The 22,618-nt window shown below is 38.5% G+C and overlaps 1 protein-coding gene across 3 annotated transcripts in view; it reads right to left on the bottom strand.

Annotated features, from left to right (window-relative positions):
- Positions 1-22,570, bottom strand: part of pi4ka (phosphatidylinositol 4-kinase, catalytic, alpha) — a 62,491-nt gene extending 39,921 nt beyond the window's left edge. For 2 of the 3 annotated variants that reach the window (XM_031905856.1, XM_031905885.1), the window contains exons 1-18: positions 22,446-22,570; positions 13,848-13,964; positions 11,482-11,575; positions 11,045-11,133; positions 10,880-10,952; positions 9,293-9,552; positions 9,058-9,124; positions 8,294-8,442; positions 7,821-7,886; positions 7,163-7,259; positions 6,408-6,599; positions 6,183-6,283; positions 5,121-5,250; positions 4,911-5,040; positions 4,270-4,365; positions 2,019-2,202; positions 1,031-1,134; positions 162-330 (exon numbers count right to left, since the gene is read on the bottom strand). In XM_031905856.1, coding sequence (XP_031761716.1) covers positions 162-330; positions 1,031-1,134; positions 2,019-2,202; positions 4,270-4,365; positions 4,911-5,040; positions 5,121-5,250; positions 6,183-6,283; positions 6,408-6,599; positions 7,163-7,259; positions 7,821-7,886; positions 8,294-8,442; positions 9,058-9,124; positions 9,293-9,552; positions 10,880-10,952; positions 11,045-11,133; positions 11,482-11,575; positions 13,848-13,964; positions 22,446-22,550 — 2,223 coding nt within the window. In that variant the 5' untranslated portion in view covers positions 22,551-22,570. 3 annotated transcript variants of the gene reach the window in all.
- Between the last annotated feature and the right edge of the window lie 48 nt (positions 22,571-22,618).

The raw sequence follows: 22,618 nt of genomic DNA, 5'->3' as shown, positions 1-22,618 counted from the left end.
AAAGATTTTTTAACAGAAAGCAGGATATCCAACCTTTCATTACAGCCAGAAATGTTTTAAATTAACAAGCCATTTTCATAACAGTTTGCACTATTAATTCAAAAAGATATGCTCTGCAAAGGACACAATTACACAGTAACTCTGAATCAATAAGCACTTACCTTCAATGCAGGCCCCTTTTCGCTAGCCCTCTCACTGGCTCTCTTTCCTTCTAGTCCTAGCTGCACAAAAAGCTCCAACAAATTCATCAGCAAATCATCTATCTGGTGCTCTCCCTGGATGTTGGCTGCAATATTTGCCAGGGCGTTAATCACAGCCAAGGAGCAGTGTCTGGGGCAAGAGAGAAAGACAAAAGCTTAGGATAAGTAAAGATATGTAGAAGGTTTTCTAAGTTTATTAATGTAAAGGAAAGCAAAAATGGTAAAAACTATTTTGCCTGGATAGCAAGACTAAAACCATCACCTGCATTTTTCTCAAGGCAAACAGACCCAAGGCATGTTAGTACAGTGAGTACCAAGTCAAGGGGGTTGTAGGCAGAGATATAATTTGTGATATAATTTTTTACAGATATGGAAAATAAAAGGGTATTTTACAAGTAAACATCTTTTAACATGATGTAGACAATAGTATTCTAAGGCAATTAGTCTTAAATTTGTATTTTTGTGGGTTTTGAGATTTTGTGGGCTTGGGGTGAGATTTGCGGTAGAAATGTATGTAACCAGCACAAGGCAGATTTCAAATAATGCTTAAACTCGCACAAAGCTCAGAGTTTCTACAAATCTGCACACACCATCTACATAAACAGTTACAGGAAACACTTATTTGGACAGTAGCAATGTCCCAGTTTAGAAGACTAGAAACCATTATCAGGTATATTTCTCTTTATCCAGTTTAGCAAAGTTTGTGTTTTGTTGGACTGTAGAAGCACTATTGTTTACTTCCTTTGGATAGCCTTCAAATGGGCACTCATATAATTTATTAAAATAACCTGTTCACCTAAATTTACAGATGAGTAAATGAGTGAACTCACCTGTAGCCATGGTCTTTATAGTCCTTGGTGGCAGAGTATACCACTGAACTGGCCTTCACACTAATCTGCTGGAAAAGGTTCCACACTTCTTGATAGATATATTGCTACAAAGGACAAAGTTAATGCATTTAGCCAAATTAATATTCACAAAAATTGCCAACTCCTAACATATTATATTAAGCTACATTGCAAAATGTAACCAGAGACCCATCTAAAACTGTCTCTCAGTTGGGACATTTATTGCAAACTTCCAAACAGAGTCAAAACACACACAGCAAAAAAACTATTCATAAAGGGTATTACGTGCTTAAGGGTGAGCAGCTTTCAAAAGCATAAAATCACCATGCTCAACTCTAAGGGGCAGATTTATCAAAACACGAGTTCGAATCCCGAATGGGAAAAATTCTGATTGGAAACTAAAATTTCTGAAGATCGCAAATATCACGCTTACGAAAAAATTGTATTAGTCACTTTTGGTGATCCGAAAGTCACGAAATTTTCATACCAAACGATTGTAAACAGCGGGAAAACCTTTCAGATTTTTTCGTGCAAGCGTACAAAAAAGTTGTGCGCTGTACGAAAAAGTCATGCGGGCGCCGAAAAATTTGGTGAAATATGCTCTGATCGTTCGAGAGCGTTCGTGGATTAGTAAATATGCCCCTAAGAGTAAGTTGCCATAGTATAAATTTTGGCAACATTGGTTTCTGGTGGAAATGTGTTTTCTAGAGTGATCGTCTGGCAGTATGCCAGATAATTGGTTTCCTGAAATGGGAGTAAAGGGACTTGAATGGTCTTCATGAAGACATGGCTTAAACCTAGCTGAAATGAGACCGATAGGGGTCCAGCATCTGGTCTGGAAATGATAGTATCCAAAGTGTACACTGATAGATTAATGACTTTACCAGATTTTTTTTTTTTTTTAGACTTTATTGTAGATTGTCTCCTTTACCCTCTTGTGCAGTATTAAAATGATACATGTGTTGCTTACATTGCCAGTGATCACCATGCACCCTAGTTGGTCTATAATGAGCACATCCAGCTGTGAAGGGGGCTGGCAGAACTTCTGCTGAAGGATCTGCAGGATGGGTTGCATCACTTTGGGGGTGTCCCTTAGAGCAACAGCAATGTGCCCCAACGCACGGATTGTATGATCAGGTATCAAATGAGCATCCCTAAGATAAAAGCAACATTTTAGATCACTTCACCAATTCAAGTACTAGACAAACTACATATTATCTTGCACAGTGGTTGACATTTGAAGAAAAAATATTGTGTAAATTATTACAAAAAAGCATAACTGACCTGGCCCAGTATTTATCCTGTGTAGTTAAAAATGTCATATTAAAAAAAGGGAATAGCTTTTACAAGGAAGAAATAAAAGACACTTACAATATTGCCCATTATTAGAAAATGGGCAGGACATGTTGCATAACCTGATCAGTTTAGAGAATAACTTTAGGAAAACCAATAGGAATTGGTTTCCTGGTCTGATATCCTTTTTTTATTTTCAGGGCTGCAGCAAACAGAAAATATAAACCCAACTGCTTAAAGGAGAAGGAAAGGCTAATAAAGAGTTAATCTGAAGCTGCAGGCATACCTTCAGTTGTCTCAATAGTGCCCTTAAGTCTCCCCATATTTCTACCCGTTCAGATGATCAGAAGCCTCATAGGAAAAAAAACGCTGAGCCGTGTAAAGAAAGTTCCCATAATGCCTCGCTCCTGCACCAAGACCAAGATCAGTGTATATGCTCAGTTTGTAAGACTATGAGGAAGCTTTCTGCTGATTGGCTCAGATCACAAATTCATAATGGGGGGGGGGGGAGGAGGGAGTTCTTAGCATTCTTGAGGGAGGGGGGAGCAGGAGAGGACAGAGCTGCGTGTCTCTGGCAGAGGAAAACAAAGACAACAAATCCTGTTTCTTTTGACAGAGAGCTCAGTGCAGCGTTTCTGTGAGTGCTTATGGCTGTATTTACATAGACCTTTCTGATAAAGCTTACTTAAATTTTACCTTTCCTTCTCCTTTAAGGAGCTGTTTAAGGAGGGTTGCTGTGAGCTTGAACAGGGCATAATGCAAAGCAACCAAACATTCTTTAGCTACTTATGTACTCAGTGTTAATACGAAGAGATTTGAAAAGAAGTACAAATTACATGAGATCAGGAATAGCACTGCTGAAATCTTGACATACGGTAAGTAAACTAAGAGTCCAGGTGAGGTAGCAAGGTAGCAAACCTTTAATGAAGAAAGCATTAGGCACAGAAAGAGCTTGAAATATTATGGAGCTTCAAGGAAAATAAAGTCTCAAAAAAGATCTAAAGCCAATTTTATCTTTCATTTCATCTATATAGAATCATATGAGTTATTTCTACAAAGTATATAATTAGTGAGAAAGTTGCACACGCATTCTTAACATTTATCTTGAGGACCCTAAGTTAAGTCTGGGAGTCTGCTTTATGACTCAATAAAACAGTTTAATATGCCTTTTGTAGCATGACATTTTACTTTACTAATGAAACTAGTAAATGAGTAAATGTCTGTGACTGTATGAGCAGGGAACACATTAAAGTGTAGGTTTGAGCACCTTACAGGGGTGAGTACTTCACAGGCCAGTGTTTTGGCCTAAATGCCTGATACAAGTACTGCTGTTTTAATAAATACAGTAACAGAATATTCTCTGTTTCATAATTTTGTAAATTCACCACAGCTTGGTGAATAAAGTGATATGCTGCCAGAAATAAATGAAGTGAATATGTAATTGAATCTTAAGCTTATCAGTTATTAGTGCACAGACCTCATAAACAATGTTGTTGCAAATAAGACAACTTGCTGGGTATCTCTTGGGATGGTACATTCAAATGTTGGAATAATCACAATACAGGTATGGGATCTCTTATCCGTAAACCCGTTATCCAGAAAGCTCAGAATTTATGGAAAGCCTGTCTCCCATAGACCCCACTTTAATCAAATAATTCAGAATTTTAAAAATATTTCCTTTTTCTCTGTAGTAATAAAACAGAACCTTGTAATTGATCCCAACTAAGATATAAATAATACTTATTGGATGCAAAACAATCTTATTGTGTTTAATGTTTTATTGATTTTTTTAGTAGACTTAAGGTATTGAGATCCAAATTACGGAAAGACCCCTTATCCGGAATGTTCTTGGTCCCGAACATTTTGGATAATGGATCCCATACCTGTATAAGTATTTATATCATTACATGATGGTAATAGTTACTTACTTTTCATTCTCCTGAGATATATACAAGCGATTTGATAAACTGGCAAGAAAAGCTTCAACAATGACAGGATCTATGGTTAACCCAGCTTTTAAACACCTGCAATGAAAGGTGGTAGAATTAATTTGGGTACTTAATTATTGAACTGATTTCTAAGTTATTAATTAAGATGTACATTTGGCTACAACCAGCAAGAAACACCTAACCTAGACTGTGTGTCAGCCTGTGTACCTATGCTGGCATAAGACTTATGGTATGTCCCTCTAAAGGCTATTAGAAAAACATTGGGGACGCAGCCTGCTCCTCCCATCCAGGAACTGTGCGCACCTGCATGGGAAGGAGTAGAGGAGCTTGTGACTGGGGTGGGCTGCCCCCAGGCGGCAGCCCTGGTGGGCCCTGACACCTCAGTCTGACATTGGATGATAAAGGATTAATTCAATTTGCCAACACAAGGGATTAGTAGTCAACTATAAAATTCTAACAAGGCAAAGCACGCGGGCAATTGCCCTAAAATTTCAGGCTTAGCTAGTAACACATTTAATATTGTCTTAACTAAGTACGGTTGCTCTTCAATTTTAAATCCGGTTTTTACTTCTTCGGCTCATGTAGATAACTTTTCATATTTTTATAAAGTTTAAAAGTACCTGCAGATGTTATCTATGGCAATATCCCGTAGCTGTTCATACATAGATGCCTGGCTTTTCTTGCCAGACATAATGTTCATAGTGGATTCGGAATGCTCATTGGTTACACTGATCTTTATATCATTAGCACCTAAAAGAACAAAATAGTTTTGTAAAAAGCAACAGTAGACTGTGTCCTGAAAAAAGGGTAATCTTTTACAGAGTAAATACCTGTCTGATATTGGCTATGGTATTTATAAAGCTTCACCAGCACCGGAGATGGGATAACAAGAAAATCTCGAAGCGAAGGCGTCACAGAATGGACAACTACAGGAAACCGCTCACAAAGACGCCCTAGCCCCTGATAAAAACAAAAAATTGGACCAACTAATCACAGACATGTTAAGGCTTACAGGAAACTGAAAAAGTGAAAAAATAAAGCAACTTTGTGTCTGCAATCATAGGAAATACTGACTCAAATTCAGAATAAACAAAATCATGTCAAAATCACAGAGAAGACAAACAGTTTAGTACAGAAGTAAAATTGCTTTAAAATGTGTAAAACAGTAAAATATCAGCTGTTGGTGCTAGCAGAGATGGGTTACTCCTTTTTTGCTTTATGATCTATATCCTTGAAATATACAAGCATGATGCAGTATATATATATAGCAGTATGTTTACAACACTGCTAAATGTAATCCAGAATGCTCTGGACCTGGGGTTTTCTGGATATGTTATCTTTCTGTAATATGTAATAAGTTTGCTAAAAAAAAAAAAAAAAAAATAATTTAAAAATGAAATAAACCTAATGCCTCCAGTAAGAATTATATTTTAGCTGGAGTTATTGTTTTATTACTACAGAGAAAAAAGGAATCAATTTTAAAAATTTTAATTATTTAAATAAAATGGAGATTATTGGGATCCCATAACTGTATAAATAAATCTATTGAGCCCATAGGCAGGCTGTGGGCCATAAAATGTCTTTGCAGCATCACATCTGGCCCATAGAGTCTGCAGATGAATAGTTTTATATTAAGAAAAATTCTCGACTATTGCAAAACAAAGAAAAAAAATAACAGTTTTGTGGGACAAATTAGTCTTTGTTTATTTATTGTATGTGCCTTAATTTAGAGTCCTTCCCATATGCTATAAAGAGGCATCAGGTAGTTTAGGATGTTTTGATCAAAGCACTAAAAAGCAATGTAGGAAAACATAAACATAAAATAACATAACATAACAATCAAATCCTTTTACTGAAAGAAAGCCATCATTTTTATTCAAAGTCACACGTACCTGTAAACAGCATATTAGAAGTGGCATATGGGCTATAATCACTTTGCTAGATGTCTTGGACTGCAGCTTTTCAGATAGTTTGATGCAAAGATTTTCTGCACCTTTGTTGAAAAATATGAATATCCCATTGTAATGAGGATATACAGTTGTTAAACATCAAGCAAAAGAGTTTACTGTTGATGGAACTAGAGGATCTAAAGACATAGAATAATCTTAATCCTTTACCTTGTTCATCTTTGACAGCCCACACCATAAGGTCCACACATGCTGCATTTGCCTGACAACGTAATTTCAAGGGGCTGAGTTCATTATTCAGTCGATCCATATCATGTAGAATTTTCTGCAGCTCACCCTGGCTGCTGTTAAACTGTTCAAGCACAAAGTCATGAATCTCCTTCACAAATGAAGTATGGGGATCTGAAACAAGGAAAACAGTTTTTCTGTTGCAAAACATTTTTAATACATTTTCAGGTGTCAGTGTATTCTTGTAATTAAAAAACAGGCTCACATACAAGCATTCCTGATATGCAAAACAATTGTATTTGTTAAACAAGATTGTCAGGTAAAACCATAGACATTTAACAACTTGCAGCTGTGATCTACACATTGTGTATAGTTTACAAATGGCCTTTCATTAAAAAACATAAAAACTTAAATGAAAAAGGGAAACACTTAAATGAAAGTGTGAAACGCAACAGGGAAGTAAAAAGAAAAGGAAAAACAAGCCAAAATAAACAGTCACCTCTCTAGAATACAAAAAGTAATGTGAATAATACTGTCCCAAAACTTTCATTTACAGGGTAATTAAACGTCTTGGAAGAGTACCCTGGAACCTATAAATTATCCATGGCTGGATACAGTGCTGCGAGAGGCAAGCTCCAGGGGTTCTGATGGATTATTTCCATTAACACTTGAAAGTCAATTAAAGTTGAGAAACATAGAACTTTGCAAGTATAGGAGTCATTTAAAGATCATTATACCTTTAACATTATAAAGTGTATCTCTGAGCATCTTAAACACTGCCACGTAGAGGGGATCACTGAATGTTTTATAATATAGGTCCACACTAGGATTGGCCTAGGAAAATCAAAAACATGCACATTAAATATAAGAACTATTACAAGCAGCAATATCAAATGTAAAATAACCACACATTGCAATGTTACAGTAAAAACCTACATAAAATGACAACAAGGAGCATATGAATTAAAAGGTCTTGATAACAAGAAGCACATGCACTGAAAGCCAAGCTAATTTGGGCTTCCGGTTCCAGAGTCTGGGATGGTGAGGCGATCACACAATGCAACCAACCTCGCTGCACAGCCCTGCATTTAGCAAGCACAACGGCAGGTATGAAAGAACAAGGCTGTTTACTGGAGTCAGGGTAGGATGCGGAGGGGGACCATACTGGTTGAAGATGATGGGTGATTTTTAACATACAACTTTTAAAAAGTTTACCAGTACTGTCAATAATGAAAAATATTTAAAAGCTAAGTATTTGGAATGGGTTTAGCGGAAGAATCGTCCAGAGCACTAATTGCACTTACTGGTGGAACTACTGGGGGGTGGTGGGAACCAGGGTCCAGTTAATATTTGTAACCCTGGACCATTCAGCTTTAGTTATGTTACTGAACTTACTTCTGTAACTTCAGAGATGAGCATATCCAAAGAACTCAGGAATGGGTCTGCCACAATCTGTTTCACCTACACAACCAAAAGGAGCGCATAGCTTAATTGTACTGTTTTCATGTTACATACAAATAAAATGAGAATAATAACTCAAATAAAATCTCTTAGCATATTGGTTACTACAAACAATATAAATTTTTCTTCCGGCTTTTTTGGGTAAAACATGACTTTTGCGTAGAGGTTCCATTTAGGAAAGGCCCTGTCTATCCTCAACACTATCATCAGCAGGGAAGAAACAGTATGCAGGATATAAAGTAATAATAAAAAAAAAATTGTATACACACACACAAACACACACACACACAGCTGAAGATCTAACTAATACTCTGCTGTGGAAATGTTTAGCAAATAGACTTTAAAATTAATCACCAAGAAATTTGTAAACAGAAAAGAAAAAACGAAAAGGAACAAAAAATCTGTACCATATGGAGTAGCTGACGCAAAGTATCTTGGGGCATATCAAACTCCTTGTTGTTGACACCAGTGAAGAGAGGTGAGACTGAGAAACTAGAGCTGATGGTGGTAAGGTAATAGTCAGGATCCACAGCACTGCCATCTGGCAAATATGACCCTATATTTGAAAACATAAATGTACATGTTTACGTACAGATCTGTGTGCCTGTACTGCTTACTTTTGCAACAACCCTTATATGAGGCTTTTTTTTTAAAAAAGAAAAAAAAAAAAAAACAACAACAAAACAAAACACAGATTTATGAACATTTAGCCCAATAAATTCTACACAGCAAGCCCAATTCACCTAATTTCCATTGCCACATTACTGTAAGCAATATTTGTGCACAATGGCTACAATCATAGACTTTGTAGCTTGAAACAACATCCACTTAAAAAACAATGAACCAACACTAAAAAATAAAACATTGCTCCTTAAATTCTGTATACTGCCACACTGTATAGTTATACCAAGTTGTACATAATGTTCCACAGTTCAGGTCTTTTAATAATTTTTTTAATGTTTTTGATACCTCTAACAATAAATATTTTAAAACGGATACAGAGCCATCATATAAAAGTGATAGTACTCGGTCAGTGACTGACTGTATCTTATTTCTTTGAAATATGGAAAAGACCTTGGTTCTAAAGCAGTTTACGCTAAAGCTGGAAGTTTAAATTACTGGGCAATCAACAAGTATTTCAGTACACCCAGCTTTAAAGTTTTTGAAGTACCTTCAAAGTAAGGAATAGTAGAGCCGGCAGGTGAGCCTGGAGGAGGAACAATGCGATCAGGGCTAACCTGCAAAACACAAATGAAGTGTATGTCATAGCAGAGCTGCTTAAAAAAAATAGAGAAGATTGGAGTAATTGGTTTATGGCTTACTATATCTGGACGTAACTTGAAGCCATGAAACACCTACAACAGTGATGCAAATATTCTGTGTGCAATACCTTATGCACTGCGTACCTGTGAGCCACTTGAAACACTGCTGGCTTTCCGCTTTAGAGAATCCCCCTGGCACACTGTAAGCAGTGAGCTTGGCAGGATGGAGCGGAAGTCATTAAAGGAACGTCTACGTATTCCTTCTAATTCCTCTGGCGCCTTTAGTGACTGTGGGGAAACTTTGGGGAACAGCTTGGATAAAAGAGACTCTTCAGTGTTGCTGTATCGTCCAAAGGCCCGTGAGATTCCAATCAAGCATGGAACTGCATATTTACACAAGTATTCTGAAAATTTAGAGAAAGAAAATAAGTTCTACTTAAGTAACACTGAATGAGAGAAGTGTTTACTTTTAATTAATTTTAATTAAGTCATTTTTTTCATTGTGCTTCAGAAATCTGAAAATTTAGAAAGAGAGACAAATAAAAAGCCAGTGTCTTCTTTACAAAATGCTTCCAAGGGACTTCGAAACATTATCATATGCAATTGGGATAGGCTATTTAAGTCAGTCTCAGTGAATATGAATTGCAGTTTATGTCCAACCAATTCAGGGACTCAATGAGTCTCATGCCCTGTAGAGATCTAACAGAATTGCTAAAAAAGATCTCTTTTCCTTAGCAAGACACAAAAAAAACTTGGGGTGAAGACTAAGCAGCTGCAGGCTATTCATATACAAGATCTGGTGCCCATGCTATCATGGAAGTGCAGGAACCGATTCTCACAACAACAGGCAAGATGAAAACACTTTATGGTAACTTAATGGGAGCTCAGTAATATTATTTCTGTAGATATTAAAGAGATAACTAAAGTTATGCACCACAAAATACAGATATATTTATATAAATGCATAGTTTAAGAAGCTAGATAATTGTCTAGTTGTATGACCAATACAGTCACTTTTAGAGCTCTCACTGCAAAACAAAGTTGTAAACTGTCCCTTAGGCTAATGCCAGACGAGTCGTAGGGCGGATATTTTCGGCAAGCAGAAAAGCGCTTGCAGAAAATTCCACCCTACGCCTCCTACATGTGCCTGCACCCGAATTAATGAGATACGCTCGGGTGCAAGCACATGTAGCCCATATACGCATAAAAACGCGAGACTTTGCATTATCTCACCTTAAAAAATTATCACCTCCAATATAATAGCACCGTAATAAATTTATTTTATTGAGCAGCAGTTACAATTTTAAATAGTAAGGGGAAATTTTTTATCTATGTGATAACAGCACTTACAAATGAGACAGCTAACCTGTCTACAAATGAAATACAGAATTTGAAAATAAAAAAAAATTATTTCAGAAAAGATTAATGGACTAGTGGTGCTGCTAACCAATGATGTGATTATATTATGGCTCGCAACATGGGGTAACTGTAATCAGAAATTTCACTTAAACGTTGCATTTTTTATTTAAAGTTCAGTCATAAAGCAGTTCACAAAAAGCTTTTTTTTTTAAAAAAATACAATTTTGCCAAACCCCCCTTTTAAATTTTCTAACTGAAACAAGCAGCAAAACCAAAAATGTCTGATGACTACATATTTGAAGATTCATTTATTTCCATTTCTAGCCGTTGTTGTGGTATTGCAGAATATACCTGCACTTCTGCATCACTTACCTTTATCCTGAATTTGGGGTGACTGGCACATTCCCAGCAGACACTGCATCACATCCAAAACAGCTTCTAAGATCTGAAGCAAAATGGTCTGTGGTTATGCCACTGTAAGAAAGAACTGCATGGGATGTAAACTTAAATATATGTAAATTAAGAGAGTCCCTTTACCTGCTCTCTGAAGGACAGATCCCTGTGCGCAACATCCGACAGTAGTGTAACTAAACAGAAGCTGAAGGTTTCTGCCACTGGAAGCGTCCCTGACAGGAAAACATATTATAAGGATCACGTATATAAAGAAGAGTTTCTCTAAAGCCCATTTATATTCCTCAACTAAATGACAAAGAGACAATATTTTGCATCTATTAAAACCACAATACATCTGTCAGTGTAAAACAGTCAATTTACAATACAAAGTATGCCACATTTAACAGTAATTATCGCCTACACAAGAATGTCACATTTATGCCCTTCCATCTGCTGCAAATTATAAAAAGGGTGTGAGGATGCTTTGAGCTGTAGCTTTAAACAGCAGGAGAGTTAGCAGTTTGACAAGTTGTGTGTTATATTTGCAAATTAAATAATAACACAAATACTTAGCGACTTACCTTTTCCCTTACGAGAATTGCTTTCCTCTATCCACTGCACCTTTGGAAGTCCCCTCAAGAGTCTCAAAAGGTATGGAACTACAGTCTCTTTGTGCTGAAGGCAAAATGGTTTGACATAAATATAGTGGAACAAATAATACCTTCCCAGTACCTGAAGAAAATCTATAGCAACAGAAAACAAAAAACGTCACAATCTAGAATATGAAGAAGCGGGTACCCATTTAGGGCCCTGCAAATGAAAACTTGTAAATTATCTCCCTTCCAAAAACACTCCCAATCTTTTCCCTCTGGTGTGTATGGGTTTTTAGCTTATTATATACAGGGAGAAGAGATTTCTGGATTGATACTTTTGGGATCTGAAACTTCTGGCACTTTGGGGGGTTATGTAATAATGTTTGTCCAGGAGCAGTAAAGGTGAAGACAAACGGAGCTACTAGTAGCAGCTACTTCTTGTGGCTACTAAAATAGCCAATGCTGATCATTTACTGATAACTGTCTCTACGTGTGTTTTAGCAGAGGCAGTTCTCAGTATTGTCTATGGCAAGGTATTCTCTGGAGTTTAGTAGCTGCTGAAAAAGTAGCTGCTACTAGTAGCTCAGTGTGTCTTCACCCTAAAGTCAAAATCTTACTGGTTGCTATGGGTTACTGCTCCTGGGCAAACTAAGTGTATTTTATTACCTTTTTATTATTGCCTATGGTGGCACCAGACCTAAATACAGTGTTGTCCACTGCTAGTAAGCAGGACCCTAGAAGAAGACTACTCTTCCCTTTGCTGTTACAGATCAAGATGAGTGTGTAACATGAGTGTAGTAAATTCTTCAGGATGGCAGGCAGTAATGGAGTGAGGTGCTTAGTGCACAGTTGCGTTGAGTGGAAGTAGGAGTAAGTGACACAGGGGGAGATTAGTCACTGCACAACAAAAGGCGACTTCAGCAAATCACGGTGCCACGTATGCCATCCCACCAGCAATTTACATTCTAGCCGGTGGGATGGCATTGCGGGGAGATTAGTCGCCCGCAACAACAGAGATTTGTTGTGTGGCGACTTATCTCCCCATGTTTCACTGCCCTAAAGGAAGTCCTGCCACCAGAGCCGTTAATAAGATACAAACTTCCTGGCACTGCTAGATTAAATGGTGGTTGGGACCAAAGTGCAAGGCCATCTGCTCACTAGGGATGCCTGCTGATACTGGACAGATCTTGGCCATGTTAGGTGGTAAGGCCTAATGATGATGTGCTGTCCGATCCCAGGGAATGTTACAGACACCAGCACGAACATCTCCTATACTGATATCAACAGGACAACCTCTGCTGCCAGGATTTAACTGGTGACAGAAATAATTCAGATGAGTGTAGTGGATGGTCCTGTCTACTGTTGTAAAGGTAGCCACCATTGAACTGGTCTCACCATCTGTCAAAAAGCTTAAGAAATATGTTAAGGAGATATGTCTTGCCAAAAATTCTAGGTTCAAATCAAGATTTAATAGGAGTGTCATACATCCAGATCAGAAATCTTTAAAGGAACAATAACACCAAAAAATAGCGTATCAAGGTAATTAAAATATTATGTACTCTTGCCCTGCACTGGTAAAAGTTGAATGTTTGCTTCAGAAACTCTACTACAGTTCATATTAACAAAGTAGCTGTGTAGCCATGGGGGTAGCTATTCAAATTGAAAAAAGAAGAAAAAGTACAGGTTACATAGAGAAAACTGAAACATCTGTAAAACACCATTGTATTCTACAGAACATCTTTTTTACAGCTTGAATGGCTTTCCCTGTCGCCACACATCAGTTTATTTATATAAACTATAGTAGCATTTCTCAAGCAAACACACTAGTTGTATCAATGCAGGGAAGCAGTACATTACATTTTATTAATCACATCAAAACACATTTTTTGGCGTTACTGTTTCTTTAAAGGGGGTGTATAGTCAAAAATCATAATCCTTGTGTGTGTTATTTAGACCAAATGAAATACATTTGCTATATACACCCATTAAAAATGCTCTACCTTTTTTATTAGAAGCCTTTGTATTTTGCATCTTATGCTATTCCCCTGAAACAAGCTCTGATCACAGCTTCAGGAAACTTACAGGGCCAGTGGCTGTCCTGATGTGAGCACCAGACTTAGTACCAGACCGTGTTTTAACTGCTTTGCAATATGTTTTATTTAGAACAATATCTGTTTTAGTGCTTTCCTATCTTAGAGCTATAGATAAACAGTGAGTTAAGATTCTGACTTTACATCCCCTTTAAGCCACCCTCAGTTTCTTATGCCGTTAGTGTATGAGCCATACTATAAATAATGAAGGGAATAATATAAATCATTTTTTACTACTTGCAGGAGCATAGGGTCAGTAGATACCTGAAGATCTGACTCCACCAGAAATATTCCTAAAGCAATAAGTGCATCTCTTCGCCTTTCATCCAGCTGAAAAACCCCATGATAATCGACAGGGCACATGCACAGCAGCTTCTGCACCTGTTTGAAGGATAAAAAGATGTTTACAGTTCCGTAAGTAATAAAATGAGAAAAAAATCAGTACTGCAATTAAAGTTAAAATTAATAACACAGCAATTTTAAACTTCTAAGATCCATATATAGTTTCTTAGGCTAACTTCACACAGAGCGTATACTCGGCAAGCTGAAAAACGTGAGTGAATTATTTGCTATGTAAACAGTGGAATTATTTGCTATGTAAACAGTGTAATTTAGAAATAAAAAGTACACAATAAAAATCATGACAATATCCCTTAGGGCTCTGGCACACGGGGGAGATTAGTCGCCCGCGACAAAACTCCCTGTTCGCGGGCGACTAATCTCCCCGAGTTGCCATGACCCGCCATCCCGCCGGCGAACATGTAAGTCACCGCCGGGATGGCACACGCGGCGGGGCGATGATTTGCGCGAAATCGCGCCGCCGCGTCTGCCATCCCGCCGGCGACTTACATGTTCGCCGGTGGGATGGCAGGGGTAGGCAACTCGGGGAGATTAGTCGCCCGCGAACAGGGAGTTTTGTCGCGGGCGACTAATCTCCCCCGTGTGCCAGAGCCCTTAAAATTATTATGTTGGGTTGAAAACCCCAACATACTGTTCTTCGACTTTGGTTTATTCTTCCGCTTCTTCTTCTTAGCGCCCCCCCATTTTCTAAACGCTACTCCTCCTACAGTTTTAGGGGTACAACACCCAAACTCTCCACACTTAGTCGCCCTATAGCGGAACAGGTTGCTTGTGCTTTTCTAAGCGATCCCACACCCCTGTCTTTTTGTGGCGCCACTCCAAACCCCCCCAATCTTCCCATTGACTTTGACAGGTAAGATTTTGAAACTGCTGCCACTCTTACAGCTTTGAAGTTACACCCCCCCAAACTTGAATAACATAATAATGGGGTCACCCAGAATGAAACAGCGACATTTGTTGGATGACCCCAAAGTGGGAGGGGCCAACAACAGCCAATCAAATTTCACCCTTTGACTTTTATGGGGAAATTGAAACTGTTGCCTATCTTACAGCTTTGAGGCTACACTCCCCAAACTTGAATCACATAGTCATGGGGTCAGCCTGAAAATATGATGATTGTTAAATGCCCAAAAGTGGGTGGAGCTGTGAACAGCCAGTCAGATTTTACCTATTGATTTAGCGGAAATTCAACCTGCTGCCATTCTCACAGTAATAACACCAGGGTCCCCAAACTTTTTACACTTGGTCACTAGGGGGACTGCAGTTTTAGTTTTGAAAAGTGGGCAGAGCCACCAACAGCCAATCAAATTTTACCCATTGACTTTTATGGGGAAATTGAAACTGCTGCCAATCTTACAGCTTTGAGGCCACACTCCCCAAACTTGAAAATATGATGATTGTTGGATGCCCAAAAGTGGGCGGAGCTGTGGACAGTCAGATTTTACCTATTGACTTGGTGGAAATTCACTGGGTGACTATGTTCAAGTTTAGAAAAGTGGGCGGGGCCAAAAACAGCCAATCAGATTTCACCTATAGACTTCATATGTTTACATTTAAACTGCTGCCATTCTTTAAATATTAATAATAAGGTCCCCAAACTTTGCACACCAGAGCCACCAACAGCCAGTCCATTTCCACCCATTAAATTTCATCCACTCAGATTTCATCCATTGAATTTTATTGGTTTAAATTTAAAATGCTGTCATTACCACACTATTTATGTCATGGTGCCCACTGTTTGTTACTGGGTGACTTCGACTCAAGGTTAGAAAAAGTGGGCACACCCACCAATCACAATTTACCTATTGACTTTTATTGGTTTAAATTTAAACTGCAGCCATTCTTTAACTATTAATGCTAGGGTCCCTAAACTTTGCAGAGTTAGTCACTGGGTAACTGCAGTTCCAGGTTAGAAAAAGTGGGCGAAGCCACCAATCAGATAGAGAAATTTAAATTGCTGCCATTCAGACACCATTAAAACCAGGGTCTTCAAACTTTGCACAGTGGTTTTTACTATATAACTGTGGTCCAAGGTTAGAAAAAGTGGGTGGAGCCAACAACAGATCAGGTTTCATTCAGTGAAAACCATCCGTGCCACGTTTTCCAACCCAACATGAAGTTTGTTCTCAAACTTCCCTTTCTAGTTCTTTTTGTTACCATTTACATCACAGAAGAGCTGGTTACTTCAGTTGCATGGGACAGGCAAAAAATTTAATTCTCTCTTTGCCCATAAGGGCTGTGACACACGGGGAGATTAGTCGCCCCGCTACAAATCTCCGTTGTCGCGGGTGACTAATCTCCCCGCAATGCCATCCCACTGGCTAGAATGTAAATCGCCAGTGGGATGGCATACGCGTTGCCGCGATTTGCCAAGTCGCCTTGAGAGGAAACTTCACCGACTTTGGCAAACTGCGGCACCGTGTATGCAATCCCACCGGCGATTTACATTCTAGCAGTGAGATGGCACTGCGGGGAGATTAGTCACCCGCGACAACGGAGATTTGCTGCGGCGCGTCTAATCTCCCTCTCCCCGTGTGTCACGGTCCTAAAGGACTTGAGTTTTTTCTAAGGTACAGGGCCTGGGGTTATTCGGATAAGGATCTTTCCATAATTTTGATCACTATATCTTAAGTCTGCTAAAAATCGTTTAACAATAAATAAACCTAAGGACTGTTTTGCCACCAGTATGGATTCAAAATTATTATTAAATTATTATTAACATTTATTTAGAAAGCACCAACATATTTCGCAGCGCTGTACAATATGTGGGTTTCATACATTGGACATACTGAGTAACATATAAAGCCCTGCCCAAAAAGGCTTCCATCTACAAGGAGAAAGGGTTGAGACACAAGGTGTGGGAATGGGCAAGATCAAAATTAAGCAATGTGAGAGGTGTGGCACAGGGTATTGATTTTGGCAGCCTACTGAGGTTATGTTAAAGTAAATGAGGGTACGTTTCTCTAAAGAAATGTGTCTTTAGAGATCTTTTGAAGGCAGAGATTGAGAGAGAGTCTGACAGATTGTGGGAGTGAATTCCAGAGAATGGGGGCAGCCCTTGCAAAGTCTTGAATATGAGTGTGTGAGGAAGTTGAGGAGCAGGTTAGTGAGAGTCATTATTTGAATTTTATCCTGGATAGCGAAAGCCAGTGCAGGACTGGCAGAGTGGCACGGCAGATGAGGAGCGGTTGGGGAGGTGTATGAGCCTGGCAGCAGTATTCATTATGGACTGAAGAGGGGACAGTTTCTGATGTGTTTAAACCACACCCACTTCAAACCACACCCATTTTATCACAATAGTCGCAGCAGGGATATCAACCATCATTCATATGTTAAAGAATTATATTATGTCATATTAAGACATACCCTTAAATCCATATGCCTCCTCCCCTGTGGATAGCACAGCAACCCCCAGCACATAATTACACACCTTAGGGAGCATTTAATGGCTATTTCCAACTGCTAACAAACTCCCAGAACAAACCCCTGTCAGGTTCACCTCCCACAGGCAGCATAGGGTAGGCAGAGTATGGCACACACAGGCAGCACTCCTATGTGCCATACTCTGCCTACCCTATGCTGCCTATACACAGGCAGCATAGGCTAGGCAGTACATACAATGTCTGAGGTGTGAAGAGGTGAACAATGTGGGTGATTACAGTCTGAGCCTGAGGTGTGAACACTGCAGGGGTGAACAGTACAGAGATTAAAAGATGTGAACAACACAGGGGATTACATTTTTAAACAATAGAGGGATTACAGCCTGAATCTGAGGTGTGAGCAATGCAGGGGCCCAGTTAATCTCAGTACCATTTAAAGTTTACACAAAGGTAAGCCATCAAAGCAGCCAGACAGGTGGGGGGCCACACAGAGGGGGGTCGAGGGCCGCACGAGGCCTGCGGTCCGCCAGTTGGACAGCACTGATGTAAGGTAATGTTGGGACATCCAAGTAGAGATAGCGGACAGGGAGGAAGAGACATGAGTTAGGAGCTCTGGGTTGAGATTAGGAAAGGAAAGATAAATCTGTATCATCAGCATAAAGGCAGTACTGAAAGCCAAAAGAATTGATTACTTTGCCAAGTGAGGATGTATAGAAAGAAAATAGTAAGGGGCCCAGGACAGAGCCTTGAGGAACCCCGACAGAAAGAGGCAAGGGAGAAGACGATGCTCCATTGTAAGAGACACTGAAGGATCGATCTGAGAGGTAAGATGAAAACCAAGACAAGGCAGTGTCACGAAGGCCAAGAGAGTGGAGGGACTGGTGGAGAAGGGTGATCCACAGTGTCAAAAGCAGCTAAGAGATCAAGACATATTAGTAGGGAGTAGTGGTTTTAGGCTTTAGCCAATAAGAGGTCATTAGTTAGTCGGGTTAGAACAGTTTCTGTGCAGTGTTGTTGTCTAAATCCAGATTGTAGGGGGATCCAGCAGGTTCATGAACAAGGTACTGTTTTATCATTACAGAGAAAAAGGAAAAGGTTTTTAAAAAATTTGGATTATTTGCTTATAATGGGCTCTACAGAACATGGCCTTCTGTGCTTTCTGGATAACAGGTTTCCAGATAATGGATCTCACATCTGTAATAGCATTCCCTGATAGTCAACCTGACAGTTATATTTTGAAAGACAAACATGTTGTTGCAGTCTCTTGAAATAATATTTTAGTTGACACAAACCTTTCAAACAATTCATGGAAAATGATTTGACTTTAGAAACATTAGTGCTATATAAGGTATGCAACACCCTTCCTCTATCAGTGCTATATAAGGTATTCAGCACTCTGCATGTGAATAAAACAAATACCCAAAGGAATGTGTGATAGACAAGCTCTAACTTGTGCACAGGTTTATTTAAGGGTTTGTCATTTACCTTCATAATTTGGCCAAAAAAGCAGCCTGTGGAAAATAATTTCAGTGTTATCCAAGCTTTTATCCTATGAAGCTCAATATTTTAAGTGGGACTACATACTATCTAGAATATAAATAAACTTGTATAATATCCACAACATAAGTAAGATCAAACAGGTCTGCAAAAGCCAGAATCAGAGGAATATCAAGGAATTTCATACATTCCACATGAGATTATAAAATATGTTATAAGTTTCAGCTACAAGTCATTAAAATATCCACATTCAGCTCTGTTCACCAAAGGGGGCTTCTTAGCTCTATATTACATACCTGCATAAGAATTTTAGGGGCATAAATATTAAAAGTGAAAAGAAAGTCAGCTCTAATTTTACCCTTTGATAAAGAAACTTTAATAAATAAACTGCTCTCTCTCTCCCTCCCTCTCTAAACAAGTGAACAGAGAGCTGTGAAAATTCTAGTGGACTGCTGTGAGTTCTATATTCACCCTTTGATAAATAAACCCCTTTATCTGTGGGCAGAGAATGCAACTAAGCCAAAAGCCTAACAATTTAAATCTAAAAAAAAAATCTCTTAAGACCACATTCTTAAGAATGGATTTTGTCGACATTAAAGCCTTCAAATACGTTTTTTTTTTTGTTTTGCACTATAAGACCTGTGACATGTGGATTTCAACGTCAGAAGAAAGGGATGGTGGAGAGAAAGAGAAAAGGTCTTTTGAATGAGCAACCTTCCAAACAAGGAGATGAGATTGGCATATGCATTAATGCAAAAGACAACATCTTTATGTACTAATGCAAATGATGTATACTCACTGTAAAGTTTAGCATAAATGTCAGCGTGGTATAAATAACATTGCATTAACAAATGCATACCAGTCACTCTAAGAAAGCAAGTAACACTCTGGATAATGTTTTGCTGTAAAGAGTATACAGGTCCCTTATCCAGAAACTCGTTATCCAGAAAGTTCCGAATTACGGAAAGGCCATAATATCTCATAGACTCAATTATAAGCAAATAATTCAAAATTTTTTAAATTATTTCCTTTTTCTCTGTAATAATAAAACAGTACCTTGTACTTGATCCCAACTAACATATAATTAATCCTTATTGGAGGCAAAACAAGCCTATCGGGTTCATTCAATATTTCAATGATTTTTATCAGACTTAGGTTATGGAGATCCAAATTACAGAAAGATCCCTTATCCGGAAAACCCAAGGTCCAGAGCATTCGGGATAACAGGTCCCAGTGCCATATGAGCTTGCATGTACAAGTTTTACAGCAACAGCCAAAGCTGCTATACATTGTCTTTTAGTATTCTGGCTCAGCCCCTTCCTTGCATTAGCAAATGCTAGATCTTCCACTGCTGTCAATCATGGGGATTCTAGTCGGGTACATTGGAATCATGGAGGGCCATTAGATTAATAACATAGGGATGCTGAACTTTAGACTAATTTCCCCCAAGCTAAATATACACTGCAATGAACAAACCTAAAATTACCTGTAGCCTAGAAAAACACATTGAAATAAAGTGTATAAAATATGGATTATACAGTAGACGAAATCTAAATTCTGGTAAAAATTCTACAAAAAAAAAATACTTTAACGTGCCTCAAATATATTTTGGTTTAAAAGATTTTGTAAATTTAAGTATTAAAAACTATTCCTACTCAAAGTTCTACTCCTATGTTTGGAACTGCAGGACTGGGGACCTGCCATTTTGCAAATCCTGACCTCCGATGACACACAGGTTTACTATAACCTACACATCGTCAAGAGATTATGAAGACCAGGGATGTGGAATGCACATACTGAGGTGTAGTGAGGAGATAGAGGGGCAGTGTGAGATGGTGGCACCAGACACTCTTAAGTATCTAAACATGTGCAAGTTATTAATCATTATTCACCTTTACTTCTAAATGGTACAGACAGGGGAAACAAATAATATATAACATATTAACAAAATGAAAAACCACAGGTACAAAATGCTCTCTGTTGTTGGCCCATACATGGCAACTAAATTGCAAGTAAAAGGAACTATATTTGCAACAATCATATAAAATTCATGTAACTGTGTCCATTACAGATACATTCCCTGTGACACTGTCACTGAGCTACTGTTCAAGTAGGTTAAAGTACAACTAAAACAAATGTATGAACTTGTTAGTTTGCTTTTCATTATCATCATCATTATGGACTTTTTGTAACAGGGAAGCATTCTAATCAGTAAGTTCAAGTATGGATTCCATTATGGTAGGACTGTGCCTGAACATGTATTTAAAGGGAAAGACCCATCTGGAAATTTATCAAACTAAAAGGTATTTATTAGCATAATACGGACACAGAATTCAAATTGTGGGCTTTGGTCTGTGCCAATGTTTTGTAAATAATGCTTTATTATTTGAAAGGAATTTAATTTTTTTTTTTTAATTTGACTTGACAATATTTTATTTTAGTAAAAAAACAAAATAGGGCTCAGGAAATTGTAAGGGTTAATCTCTTTAACTCTGTCTGTGCTTCTCTGCACTGTTTCTAAGCAGTCACGAACCGGTTCGCTTTAAATCTGTGCGTCAGCAAAACATCTGATATCGTCTGCGCATGTGCGCCGATCAGGGAACTTGTACAAACGATACAACCAGTATGTGTATTGCAAACAAGTTCAACTTTATTTTTTTTTTGTTATTACTTATATAGTAGATAGAAAAACACATCCCATTATGCTTACGTATCATGGGTGGGTACATATGCCTTGCAATTATTAGTAGAAATACAGAAATTATTAATGTGCCTACTGAAGCTTTATTATGATTTCTTAGCCTTGAAAATTAGCTGAGATTATCAAGGCCAGAGCAACTTGGACAGAGACAGGATAGTGAGGATAATCATAACAACTGAAGTAAATACATGCGCAGACCTTCGTGATTTAAAACAGAATTTGTGTAAATTCAGCATTTAGCAATTTTAACCCCTATCAGAAATATTAACAGCCCTGATTCAAAATTGGATAGCATGATCATAATGTCCTTTTAAAATTAAGCAGCTTTTCTCCATCAGTCAACTGTAATCAAATAAAAACTGAATACTTCCATTTACCTCCACTACATAATCCACAAAGTTTCAAATTACATAATTGCCATTTTCCATAAAATCTTATTTAAGCAAACAATGTTTATTCGTGTTATTATTGAATTTTTCACTGTAATAATGACCTTGTATGTGGTGGTACCTAAGCTGCATCCTTATTAGTGCCAAAACTTTCCTAAAGACGTTTTTTAAATGTTTACATTTTTGACAACCTTAATTGGTGACCTCAATTATAGACTGCCCCCTTATCCAGGAACTCCCTGCTCCCAATCGTTCCAGATAGTAGTAGCTTCTATAACCCCAATGCACACACAGCCAGCAGAGCTCTCCCAAGTTTATAAGGTAAAGAAAATGAAGAAAACAGAGCTGCAGGCTTCACGCACAATAACGCTTCCAGTAATTTATTTCCAAGCCATGTCTGCACCAGTCATTTTTGTGACAGGAAACCACTCGCAGCAGCACTGTGTCCTAACATCACATCATTCTGTCTGAATTTTTTGTTCGTCACTAGGAACCGCCCAGCGTTGCCATATTCAGCTATGTCAGGAAAGCTCACCTTCTCAAATGCAGCAGGCCTCTGCACTGCCAGGGAACGGGCCAGCGACAGCACAGTGTTAAAATAAAACCCCCGCGACCCGCTGCAAGCCCCCTTGGCCGCCATGTTACTCCCGGAGCCGTCAGCCGACGTCACACCGCTACAGTTGTCATGTGATTCACACACAAAAGTGA

Source organism: Xenopus tropicalis, chromosome 1, assembly GCF_000004195.4.
Source record: "Xenopus tropicalis strain Nigerian chromosome 1, UCB_Xtro_10.0, whole genome shotgun sequence".
Lineage (NCBI taxonomy): Eukaryota > Metazoa > Chordata > Amphibia > Anura > Pipidae > Xenopus > Xenopus tropicalis.
The sequence above is the reverse complement of the archived record's forward strand: the minus strand, read 5'-3'. Positions and strand labels throughout refer to the sequence as shown.